The sequence below is a fragment of the Dermacentor albipictus genome, chromosome 3 (assembly GCF_038994185.2).
Source record: "Dermacentor albipictus isolate Rhodes 1998 colony chromosome 3, USDA_Dalb.pri_finalv2, whole genome shotgun sequence".
NCBI lineage: Eukaryota > Metazoa > Arthropoda > Arachnida > Ixodida > Ixodidae > Dermacentor > Dermacentor albipictus.
Window position 1 is genome coordinate 27,740,080 of NC_091823.1, and position 13,046 is coordinate 27,753,125.

The 13,046-nt window shown below is 43.5% G+C and overlaps 1 protein-coding gene across 4 annotated transcripts in view; it reads right to left on the bottom strand.

The window, feature by feature from the left end:
* Positions 1-13,046, bottom strand: part of p (WD40 repeat domain-containing protein pink) — a 42,208-nt gene that overhangs the window by 7,856 nt on the left and 21,306 nt on the right. For all 4 annotated transcript variants that reach the window (XR_010570577.1, XM_065455970.1, XM_065455971.1 and 1 more), the window contains exons 15-21: positions 12,313-12,474; positions 11,255-11,368; positions 10,199-10,306; positions 6,384-6,496; positions 3,349-3,637; positions 1,447-1,588; positions 814-946 (exon numbers count right to left, since the gene is read on the bottom strand). Coding sequence is in view for 3 of the 4 variants with exons in the window: in XM_065455970.1 (XP_065312042.1) it covers positions 814-946; positions 1,447-1,588; positions 3,349-3,637; positions 6,384-6,496; positions 10,199-10,306; positions 11,255-11,368; positions 12,313-12,474 (1,061 nt within the window). In the remaining variant the exon portion in view is untranslated. The remainder of the gene's footprint in view (positions 1-813; positions 947-1,446; positions 1,589-3,348; positions 3,638-6,383; positions 6,497-10,198; positions 10,307-11,254; positions 11,369-12,312; positions 12,475-13,046) is intronic.

A 13,046-nucleotide genomic window follows, 5' to 3' on the forward strand; every position in this document is an offset into this window, starting at 1 on the left:
AGGTACTGAAACACCACGCTGTGGTCTACGAAGTTTTAGTTTTGTTATTCGAGTGTGTTAGCATCTCGCTTCTGATGTCACCATTTAAACAACTTTGTAGTGCAAGCTTCTACTATACCAAATGCTTCAAATGTGGAATGGACAATGTCAGGCTTTTAACAGAGCTTTTGCTACATTTAGTCAACCAAATGGCATGTAGTGATACCATATATAAAGTCATCAAAGAGACCTAAGAAAAATGTTGCGACTCTTGAAAAGCACCGAACTTGGCAATTTTCGTAGACATTCTTTTCTTGTACAAGAAGGACCCACATGAGCAAAAATATTGCTAAATACATTATCTCTCATTGATGCCAATGCTGCAACTTGGGATGCGAAATTCAATAAGGGAGGTTTGACTGCCATTTGCTCTGCTAACAAGCTGTTTATTTCTGCTCTAAATATGCACACAATCCCAAAAGGGGGTAATCTCGCAGTCTAGCTTGATTTAGCACTTCCCCGTAGAGGAGGTGCCTTCAGAGATTGAAGTATAGCTCAATTTCCATAACTAATGGGGGGGGGGGGTGAAATTAAGTAGGTTTTAATGAGCATCTTTGCATTCTGCCCCAAAAAGCCCATAACTACATGTTTGGCAGAAGAATGACACAGCCACTAAGCTGCCATGTTAAGTCGCCTGAATACTGTGGGTATGGCCCTTCTGTAACAATGTACAGTAGTAATTGTCTTCATCTTCGGTCCACAGACTATTACCTGGTCAAGTCAACACTGTTCAAAGTGCACTGTTTGCTCTAGTGAGAATAAAAATATGCTCACCACAGTGGCACATAACGACGGCATGTGTGCTAACAGTAGTTCCCAGAGGCAGCCCACAGAGAAAACAATTTGAGAGAAGAGGAATGTTGCCCCCCCAGTGGCTTTCAGGCTCCTCCACAAATGATCCTTGCAGCTGCAAAATGAAGAGAAATAAGGAATGCCGGCCTCATTTTGAGTCACAGTGTTCCCTCCATGTTTGAGTAGCCACTTAGCAGCTTCAGCCCCCAAACCTTCTATGCAAGATTTCTGTGCTAAACAGAATGTTTTTTAGACAGAATGAAACAGTGTTTGTGCACTAGTGGAGAGCACCAGGGTAATTCAGACCACTTAAACCACAGGAAACGATTGTCCTCCCATTTCAACTTTGTTTGGATGCAGCTGCAACACAAAGAAATTCAATTGGCGACAACACTAAGCTCAGCTGCAAATACTGACCCACTGTGGCAGACAGATCATAATGCCACAATCAGAAATGTTCTAAACTACCATTCCCAACAAACGCATCAGCAGTGTTCAGCACACCTATCAGGTGACTGGTGCTGCTGTGTTCATTCACAAGAAAGGCTGGGGCAGCCAAGTCTATCAGGGCAGCCAAAGGTTGCATGCTGGGAAGTCAAAGCATGAAATGTTTACCTGCACATCTGTCAGTTCGTCATGGCCAGCCAGACCCTGCTTCTCCCTGTCAAGGACATCGGCAACCTGAGGTGGTAGTGTGACAGGCCTCCGTGACCAGACATAGCTCTCCAGGCGAGATAACATGCGGTGGCTCAGGGCACTGTGCAGAAAGTGTGCGTACTTCTTTAAGTTGGGGATTCTCAACTTTTCAGTCTCAGAAAACCTAAAATGCTCAAAAAACTCCTTACAGCCTAAGTGTACAACAGAAGGTAAAGCTGCATCACCATTAAATGGAGATTTGTCCAGAGAGATTACTACATCAAAAAATTAAGACAACACATGTATTAGTGACACCAAGAAGCAACTCCAAATTAAAGGGACCCTGAACCCCTCGGGCTTGGTGACATAACATAGTCTGCGGGTAGCATACGGTGTGAACATCTCAGCCAAATTTTGCTGTCATACGTGGTGCATGGAGCTCGCAAGCGGATCGCAAAGTCACCTTTCTCTCAAACGCTCACTTTTCAACAGAATGTCGTGTCCTCACTCTTTTCTAGACGCACTATTTTGTCATCGGACGCACTATTTTGTCATTCCCTTAGATGGCTGCTATCGGCCAATAGCTGACATCAAGCAGTGGTTGGCTACGTGGCGTAGATACCGCGGCTGCCACAGGGTGCTGCCACGAGTCCACTGGCTAAGCGCGCTGCGTCTTGCTGAGGACAACTGCGTTTGGCTTATGTTTAAAGCGTCGCAGGCACCAAAGGCGGAAGTCGTGGCATCTATGTTAATATCCGAAATGAAATTTGAAGTGCACACCGCAGTGACACTTAGAAGGCGGAGCGTTCTGGGCCCACCCCACTGCGCCATAGTTTTTGCAGAGCAAGGCATTGAAGAAGGAACAGGAGCACAGCGAAGGCTGTGTTTGATTGCGAATAACTCCACTTCAGTTCAATACATTGAAGTACTTTTTGCGGCAAAGTATTTCTCAAATAGCCTATTTTCACTTCAAATGCCTTTCTCCACTTCGATAAAAATGGTTCGAAGCCGCTTTAAGCATGACGAAGACTAATAGAAAATTTCCCTTGTACTAAGAAAAAAAAAAAAAAAACAGAGAGGTAAAAAAGAAGGAAGAACAACCATGGCTCAGGCTGCACAAAGGTTCTTAAAGATGCCAGAAGAACTCCGATATAAATGTGGGCAGTGAGATAGGTTTATGGATATCATCGAAGTAGGCCATACAACCTCTTTTTATAATATGGCAATCCTTTCAGGCTACTCCAGTCATGCAAGTGCTTAAGGCATTCAGGGCGGGTTGAGTGGCTGATTGATTCAACACAACAAAGTAACATCTGCACTATGAGAATTGCCGTGCAGAGAGCTTCAGATTGGTTACAGTATACAAGTGTCCTTGTGTTCAGCTCTTATCAGAGTGTGAGCATCATAGCGAGAAATCGAGTCCACAAGCTTGTGCACAGCAAATGAAAACCATCCCCTCAGAGCCACTATGGCAGGCTCTCTACTAATGTATTCGGTGATTGACTGATTGATTCGATAATACTGAAAATGTTTGCAGCTTTTGCTGCTGGCTTTTCCACATGCAGTGATGATGGCTCTGGTGACAATGCATAGAATGTGCGCAAACTGAACAAATTATGCCAGACAGTGCTGTGCCTCCCTGCACAGTGCTTTCATATTGTTAATAATTAATAAATGTATTCATTCATTCATTCATTCATTCATTCATGAACCTAAATTGTCTTGTTGTGAATTATCGTAAAGGGAGTCCGAATGATAACAAGAATGAAAACATCTAAACAAACAACCACAGTCACCACTTATACATTCAACCAAAGCATACACATTGCGAGGATGAGGATCAACAACAACTTTTCCTGGTGAAAAGAAGAACCAACTCACGCCTGTTGCTGTTCAATGAGCGTTAGAAGCACACTGGCGAGGTAGAAGCCCTGGCCTAAAGAGTTGCGAGGCAGATTCAGCTCATGGAGGACCGCGGCTGCCTGCTCGAATCCTAGAGAGGCCAGCATGCGTTGAGCTACGCTCTGCACCGTCAGGGGCATCTGGCCCTCCATTGACTTGTGGGGTTTCCCGCATGACAAGCACGTGACCACAACAACCTTCTCAGTGCGATGACGCCCGACCAGCTCCATCGCCAACTTCCATTCCTGGGGGGACTCTGGCACAAACCCTGGAGGCCATCACAGCGGTTTTAGAAAATGCACTTGCAGGATCCTAGAGGCTCTAAACAATGCAGACACAGGTAAGTGTAGTGCAGAATTCAGGTAAAAGGGGGGGGGGGGAACTCATGAGATGCACTAGTTCAGGTTATATCAGTAAGCTACAGTGCTAAATCTTCTACACTTTTAGCCCAAGGGAAAACTTAACTTGCTGCAGTAGCTAGAACAAACACGAAATTTTCATTTCTATTTTCTTATTTCTTTCAATGCGAAGCATTCTTTGCCTCATTCTAGGCACTTTGAAATAGGTAAATAGAGGGTTCCTGTCTTGTCTCGTTTTAGTAAAATGAAAATTAATGTGTGAATGGTGGTGGAATTCAACCTCTACTGTCAAGCACAGCAGGGTGCTCTAACCATTAGGCCACAATGTCATGCATGCTTCTGTCATTCCAAGGCCAGCCAGCTCTTTAAAACACTTGGCACTTGAGTCCCATGTCACTTCCTCATTTTCTTTCCCCGTGACAGCTCGTGCTTTGAGGCACTGTGTCAAACTGTACTGTTTTCCGCTTTGGCCCCTCTTCCCTAATACTTTCCTCACAGCAGCTAATGCTACACAGAAACTGTACAACACTGTACCACCTTCATGGTTGGCTCAGGTTGATAAAATTTTAAGATTTCTTTGCTGGAGGACAAATGCCATCATAGACCACATAGACCACATGACATATACGTGGTACACGAGCTTGTATAATGCTTAGACGCAGATCAGCCCTCAAATATGCCTCTCTTGCTTATGGCCGTTAAATATTTAGTCAGTACCCAACAAATGCCATGTATAATTTCACCTCAACAGTCGCAGTAAAAATAATGTTGTTGGCCCCATACAATCGTCATCAACAAGGATGTCGTCTTGCTGCTGTTGTCTCACACACATGTACACTCACGTCACATACATAACCACTTCATTTACACAAACACCTTGGTCCACCTGGCAATGCTTTGCAGAACCCCAAACAATGTATGATAGGCAGGTACCTACAAAGTGCTCCGCATAACATTGGTTCCCACAGTGCATGGGATCCGCTCAATTCTTTTATTTTTCACTTACACCATTGCGCCATTAAAATCATTGCACAACACTACAGGTCTCGTGTCTTGGGATATTTTTGCAAATTTTCATTTTTTGTGTGCAAGAACAGTGCACAAGTACAAATGCCACTTTGCTGAGGTTTCACCAATTCTTGAATAAAATGCATCTTGTTTTTGTGAAATTATGTAAAGTTTATAGAGAAAACAAAGTTTGTCAATTTCTTTGGCAGCGTGAAAGTTTATTACGGCAGCAGATTCTCCTTTTTAAGATGAGCATGAAGGAAATGTGGAAGCCTGTACTATCTGAAATTTGGTTTAAAGATTAACGCATTGAATTTTACAGAGATTATTAAATTAAGGCACCCAGACTGTTCAGCTTATGTGACAATTCAGCTTTATGCAATTTGCCTTGAAAGAAGTCTAATGATAATCTATACAAAAAAATACAATGTTATAGTTTCATACAAGCAGATGCTATACTTATCTTTTGTGCATTATATATTACAGAGATTTAAATTTATATTAGGGTGCCTAAGTGTTGGGGCCCACGGTACATCGGTGGTTTCGTACTCGAGCAGAAAAACCTTACAGGTTTACATTTGCAAACGCAAAGCACAAACGCTCACAGCAGTGTCAACATGTAGTCACGGTTGCATTCGCATTTCTTAACATATAAAACCAACCATGAAATACCAAATAAAAAAGTTCTTTTTCGTAAGACATATTTAATTTAAATGCCAAAGGTTTCACTCAAGCTGTAGCCAAGCTGAAGCAATCTGAAAAGCTAGCGTTTGGTACAGCACATTTGCTGTGAACGTCCATTGTGACTGGCTTCCATTGTGATCCGTGGTTCTTCATCTTTGCTTCCCTGAGGAGGATGACGACGTCAGCATCTGCTGTGAATAACGGTGCCGCCATGTTTCAGCTTATTATTATTAGTTCTTTCAATATCTATTGTTGTTCCTTTGAAGGCTTCTCTTGGCTAGAGCTGACTCAGTTCGTTTTTCTAAAGTTCCTGTTCTAGCAAGAGTAATAAGAAATATATGTGGCATCAATGTATATTTTGAGCCAGCTGCCTCAAGGACCCAAGCATGTTGGGTTCTATGCATGCTCGGTACCACCAACTCTATTTCTTGTATATCCAAGCAGCTTGCACTCCCTATCTAAAACTCTCTGCTAACTTATTTTATGTTCAGTACAGAAAAAATACAGACACACTCTTTGAAGGTAAGGTTATTCATTTTGAACATATATGAAGATATACTTAAAGAAAAAAAAAAAGGTTTTCATTGCTGCCTATCTTAGCAGGTTGCACTACAGACTGCAGTTCGAAATGCCTGAATGTAATAGAAATAATCAAAATTTAATTGATAATACATATAAACTTAACTAAAGCCTACTATGCAGCCCTTATGTGATCATTTAGAGGTAAAATATCCTGCATGAGACAAACACTGCTAAGCATTCCTGCCAACTGGCCAAGGGGAATTGCAAGTTTATCTCCCAAGTTAGGTTAATCGTATGGTTATATCATTAATATATTTACGCAATGTTTAGAAAACACTGAAAGCTGACGGAAATGTTATTACTCTTGCAACAATAGTTCACACTGAATGAAAGCACAAGTGAAACATTAATATATATATAAAAAGTAGCGAGGCAAATTACCTAGAAAATTGTCTGGCATAAGCAGCTCAGCATCTCCCAGCTGTATCACATTCACAAGGTGCTCCGTACGATGACCCAAGTGCTTTAGTGCACAGAGGTAGCCAGGCCAAAACCTAACACAAATGAAAATTCGATAAAAGCTGTTACAAGAATAAACCACATGGTATTGTATGATTGTGCAGTACAGTCATAGTGGTACCTATTGCACTTTACTGGACCGTATGTGTGTCTGCGCATTTTGTAATGAATGTGTGATCACATTATCCTCACATTATGAGATTGTTTTGGTCTGTGTGAACCTTGTTACACCACTGCACTTGTGAACCAACTTGGGAGGCCGACTTCCGATTACAACCATTACAACCGATATCAACCGATAACAACAGATTACAACCGCTATCAGCATGTAATGATTATATAGAGATAACAAATATCAGACTTTCGTGGCTGATGCGACTTTGTTATAATGACATTTCACTGTACTACTACTACTACTACTACTACTACTACTACTACTACTACTACTACTACTACTACTACAGTCAAATCCCGATATAACGAATCACGTGGACCGCCGAAAATCGTTCATTATTTTGAAATATTGCTGTAATGAAAAACTTGTGGTTATAAGCCAGTGGACAAACTTAGGAATGAAAATTATGTACCTTGGCAGTAGACGCATGTGCAGACAAGCATACTTTGAAAGAAAAATTTTTCACTCAATTCAAAACTTTGTTTAAAGAAATCAGTGATTTTCTTCGGGCACTTGCAGCATGCACGAGCGATTAGGAATGCGTCTACGTCTTCCACTTTGCGCAATACGTCATCGGGTACGTCATTGCACAGAGTGATGAAAGTGTGTACTTTGTTCATGTGCACTAAAACATCATTGTTTGACATGATCTCATCTTCTGTGTTTTGTGACCCACAGTCGTCTTCCTTCGGGTTGTCATCGTCATTGGAGATGTCAAGAACGCACAGTTAACAATCTTTTCGGTTGTCAGGTCCACCGCCGTTGGTGCTGTGCTGTCACTCTCCATGTAGTCGTCGAAAGAAGAAAATAAGAGACGGCGGGCAGCAGTTCTGCAACCTCGGTCCACAGGTCTCCTGGGTTGTTGACGGTCACCTGCAGGTCATCTTTAAGCTGCACAGGCACTTTGACAAGCCCTGCTTTTCGCCAGCAGTTGCTAATGGTGGGTGCCTTCACATTCCACCAAACTCCTGTGAGCATTTCCGCCGCCTGACGAATATTGATTGCAGTTGGCTGATTTAGGCAGTGGTTGATAATCAACCGCTGCACAAGGTGCTTACGAAATTCTGCTTTCACACTCTGCAGCAAGGACGTATTGTTTGGCGGCAGAAACTCCAAACGAATGTACGTCAAGCGAACATGTACAATGTGAGCAGAGCTGTTATTGACAACCAGCACAATTCTTCGGTCATCCCTCCTCATTTGGTTGTCGAGTTTGATGAGCCACTTGGAAAAATTGGAGGACGCTTAAGCTTCGCCTTCAAGAGTGGAACGCGACAGCGTTCCCGTCGACCCGCCAAGGGGTGCAAGAGTGGGCTACGGCGCAGCGACTACGCGCCCCACATCGGACGCGGTGAGCGTCGAGCAGCGCCGCGTTCGGCGCGGCAACGAAATGTGCGCCTGAGCAAGCGACGCACGCCTGAGCCTTAGGAACAGCTCGTTTCTAAGGCAACACCGCATTCACTAGAGACGCTTTTGTACCGCTTTGAAGCATCGAACTCGTGGCTGAGTGGTAGAGTCTCCGTCTCACACTCCGGAGACCCTGGTTCGATTCCCACCCAGCCCATGTTGCAGGTTGTTTTTTATTCATGAAGTGCCTGCTGGGATTTATCGCTCACGGCCAACGCCGACGACGCCAACGCCGACGACACCGGCTTTTCTGCGACACGAGCTCCTTAACGCTGTCGCGTTAAAAGAGTTTTCTGATCATCCAGGCTCATTTGTTGGCGTGGTAGTCGTACGGTAACGACATGACGTTTTCCTGCAGCGAGACTTCGCGTACTTGCCGATAACGAGCGATTAAATTTTGTTTGTGCCTGTTGCAATGCAGCAGATCAGGACTGTCACCCGAAGATGCGATTTCTTCCTTCTTTTGCACTGCTGCCCTTTGAAGTGCATCATCCAGTCTGGCAGGAGCTGATAAAAACATGCAGTCTCATACGTGTTGAAAATATCGTCTTTGGAGTACAATTCAGCCATCTCAAGAAAACGATCACTGAAGGCGCCAGGAATCCGCGCCTTCTCTGTCAGGAGCCTTTTCCTCGCCCGAGACTACCTGCCAAGTTATTTCGTTCCTTTGGGGGAAACGAAAAAGCCAACCCACACTGGCATCGAACTCAGTTATTTCAAGTGCATCGGCGAATTCGCAGGCTTTTTCTTGGAGCACTGGGCAAGACACGGGAACGTCTTGCAGTATGGCAACTTTGAACCATGCGAGAACAGCTTGGTCCACATTTTGAAGGTGTCCCAGTTGCAGCCGTTTCCTCATAGGAGAGAGTTGCGATTCCCAGTGAAGCTTGACAATCTTGTCCCGGTCTTTCAAAATGATTGCGACGGTCAGTGGGGCAATGCCACACTATCTGCACGCATCGGCTTGCTTTTTCCCTGCGTCACTTTCCTGCAATACGTCCAATTTGTCCTGCAGCGAAAACTGCTTTCACTTCTTCTTGGCGCCGTCGTTAGCTGCATTCATCGTTGGATCTCGCATGAACATTGCCAAATGTTTGTCGTAAAGTTCTTGGTGAAGTCTGCGGTGAAGCAGTTGGCACTCGACATGGTGATGATGACAGCTACTGCAACATGGTGATGATGAGAGCTACTGCACTCGAGGTTTCCGTTTCACGCGAGAATTGTGGCGCTGTTCCTTTTAGACGAATTTGTAATACTTATGTTCCTCAGTTATAAAGGGGAAAATAAACTACGTGCGTGATTCTGAAATATGTGCTGTATCGAAATTCGTAGTTCTTAAATATTTTTACATTGAAAATATTGGCAATCTGGTGGGGATTTTTAAAATATTCCTAAATTTGAGAAATTCGTTAATGTGGGCTTTGTAGTAATGAGATTTGACTGTACAGTGTAATCTCGTTGATACGATTTTGCAAAACACTTTTCAGGATAACACATCTTACTTTCCTGGCCAACATACCAGCTGGGGCTTAATGTTTTACTGCACCTAACGCTACTGCACACAGTTTTACCACCAGCTTAACGTCTTACTGCCCCGCCGGAAGCAAAGCGCTGCTGCGGCAGTGCAGCCACACTAACTGGCAGTGAAGTGCTGATCAGTTGAGTGAGGAAACAGTGGCTCCCTTATTGACTTCCAGAAGAACTTTTGTACGGACATTAAAAAGAAGAAAGTGGGCGGGTGCCCAGACCCCCTAAAAAGATGCCGGACTTGAATCTCATTGATTTGAAAATAAAGTTTAAGCTCTCAGCACAAACTGATGAGCTATTTCAACTTTGCTGAACAAAAGTGCGTTCGTTGAGGTTTGTGTGGCGTTGAGTGATGTTGCTCTGCATAGCAGCCCTCTACGCCACATGAACCTGTGCTACTGAGTTTGTCACCGCTTGCTTTGGAAAATATGATTTTCGGATGATACATTTTATTTTCCGGTTCCTTTGAAGTTCATATAGATGAGATTCCACTGTACATACCACAACTATGACCCCCCATCACCTCATTTCAAGTCAGGAAATACCGAGCAATGGATATAGCTGCTACTATTATACAGCTGCTAAGTCAAAAACTAACGAAAGGGAAACAAGAATGTATTTTGCTTACGCATATGTCCGACAAAGCTCCAAGCTTTTCTGGGATATCCAGTCCTTGTTGCACAACACGGCTTTTAAGTGCTCGTACATAGGCCAGTTAGTTTTGTGTGAGTTGTAGCTGAAACAAAAAGAAAAATGCCACATGAGACAGCCAATAAATGGGCTCAAAGGTTTAAGAGCTCTCATGTCACACAAGACCTCTACGTCTTTTCTTGTCAGCGCTACCTCAAAACGGCAAAGCTTCAGCCGGCAACTACTTAACTGAGCCTTCCAGGTTGACAATGTCCTAAGGTGACGTGAAAAAACACTTCTTGAAGGAAGTGGTCTGATGGCACATCGACACTCACTTGAGCACGACACTACTGCAAGTGCTTATAATTTAGCTTCTGACAATTTCACCTTGTTTATTTTGAAATTTATTTGAAGTTCAATATGTTGGAGCAGTGGCAGCTGCCAAGATTTTTTTAACTGAACGCAGCCACCATGAAAGGGAAAGTTGTGTTATATCAAATCATAGCTGCCTATATTTTTACAATGCCTGCCCAGCCGCTATGCAGTGCACAGCAGCCAGTGGCCCATTGTGGAGGCGTCACATTCCTTAATATATTATGCCTGTTGTTAGCAAAGCATGAGCAACTTTCACAGTGTGCTACAGTCACTCCTTTGCTTCCACACAACCTGCAATGAAAGAAAGTTGATGCGACCCTAACAGTGCCACATAAGCTGTGACCAAATACTGGGAAAGTGTTTGGTCCTTAAAGGACTTTGTTTTTGGTGTCACTGAGTAGGCACTTAAAGAACTAAGAGAAACTGACTGTAATTCTTTTGATGCTTCCATATCAAAGCAATTGCTTGTTCAGGTATGTGCACAGTGAGTAGCACAAAATACATGCTGCAGAGGCAGCATAACAGGCAAAGTGAAACTTCAGACTTAAGTGAGCGCAGACAGTTTTTAGTGAGCACAGTCTTTTTCAGTTTCCCACACGTCCTGATATACAAGACACTTGTCGAACATAACCAGCTTTCAGGAAATAATTGGGGAAGCTCGTGGATGCTTTTCTCTCACCTTGGAGCTCCGCAGGAACACTTGAGGCACTCATTATTTACAGATTGCAAGCACTGCGTTACCCACTCCCACCGAACCTCTTCATTCTCAAGGTACTTGCGAAATGACGAGAGCCTAGAAAGACACACATATACACAAATAAAACATAAAACCAAGACTTTCCACCTCAAACTGCAACAATATCACAATTTTTCTTTTTCAGCCCTATAATCAATTTCATGCGTACTTCTCCCAAGATGTTTTCAAGCCATTGAGCATCCTTTGGAAAACTCATGGATGCTATTCGATTACATCTCAACGCCTTCAAATGAAGGCAACAAAATGTAAATAGAAATGCAATGAAATTTCTACAAAAGGGTTTGTAAGGGACGCATCTAGGATGTGTAGTAGGGTCTGAGTTGTACACCCAGCACTCCTAAGCTCTGGAGCATGTGAACTATCTTGTGCTTCATTTGTGGCTCTGGAGTGCCAACGAGGCTACACAGCAAGGGTGAAAAAGAGCTCAGGTTATACATGTCCACTGGATTGAGACTACTGAGAAGAGGCAGGGCCTTGGTGACCATCCACAGGTGCAATATGTTCCCTCACTGCTAGCAGTATCTATTTTCATTCTTGCTTTTATCCCACTTTGCCTTGTCTAGGTTTGGAAAAAAAACTTGTGTCTGTTTGATGTCTTTGATAATCCTTTGTTGGCTCTCTTTATATGCCAAAGGTTTAAAGGAATATACTGACTGTTTAAAAAATATATTTACTGTAGCCTGCGCCAACTGCTGCTGCTGCGGTGAGTGTAAAGCACTGTGTTGTTGCTGCAGTGCCTTGCACTAGACCGATTTAACAGCGCACAAATTCTTAGAAGCCTCAGGGTGCCTTTATCAGCCAAAATCTGGTCAGTACCAGCCACAAGGCCTCACTACTGCAAGGCTTCACTTTATACAGACAACCACAATAGTGGTGGGCTACACCTTTCTTTTCGGATCAGTTTATACCTTTGCCTTTTCCTGCAAAGCAAACAGAAGCAAGAGCATGCCAAAAAGTGTGGTTGATGAATGTGTACTTACATCTGTGGCAAGGTGAAACAGCTTAGAGCACCCTGCATGGCTCCGAGAAAAAAGGATTCCACCTTGCACAGCCGGGTGAAGTAGAAGATGTCTCTTGCTGACAGACAGCTGGCTTTCTTGGTGAACGTGTCTTCCAATTTCTCCTGTGCCACTTCATGTAATCTGCAGGGGAACACAGTGCTCATTAGAAGCATTAAAATTTGCTGGCTAGGCTGACGATTCAGAGCTGTTTGGATAAAACTGATAGAAATCAAATTTCTTTAATGGCAAGTCAAGGTAATGTCTTGAAGCATTAAAAAATCTTTAAGTGCTCATCACCACGCCACATAGGAAATTTTGGTTATACATTGCAAGCTGTTACATGCCTTCTAAGGAATGTTCTAACACAAGAATTTTTTTAATTAGTTCATTACTAGCAGAGATCAAAATATTTGAATTGCTGCAAGCCCATGAGGTGAGCATCGCCGTTAACATAGACACTCTCTCTACTAGCCCCATTTAGCCTTTGTAAGCGAAATTTTTTCCACGCATCCTTCCTCATCCAAGCCAGAGGATCGCTTGATGAATATGTCATGGACCAGGTGGCCAGACGCTGGAATACACAAAGACTGCGTGGTACCACGGGCGCTGTCTTCCCACGCATTTACTGCTGGAGGGTGCATAATGTTGAGTTTCTGAGATGAGTTGAAGTAAGAGGCAGACGAAGCATTCACTGCCTGCTGCCGGTGCTTTTC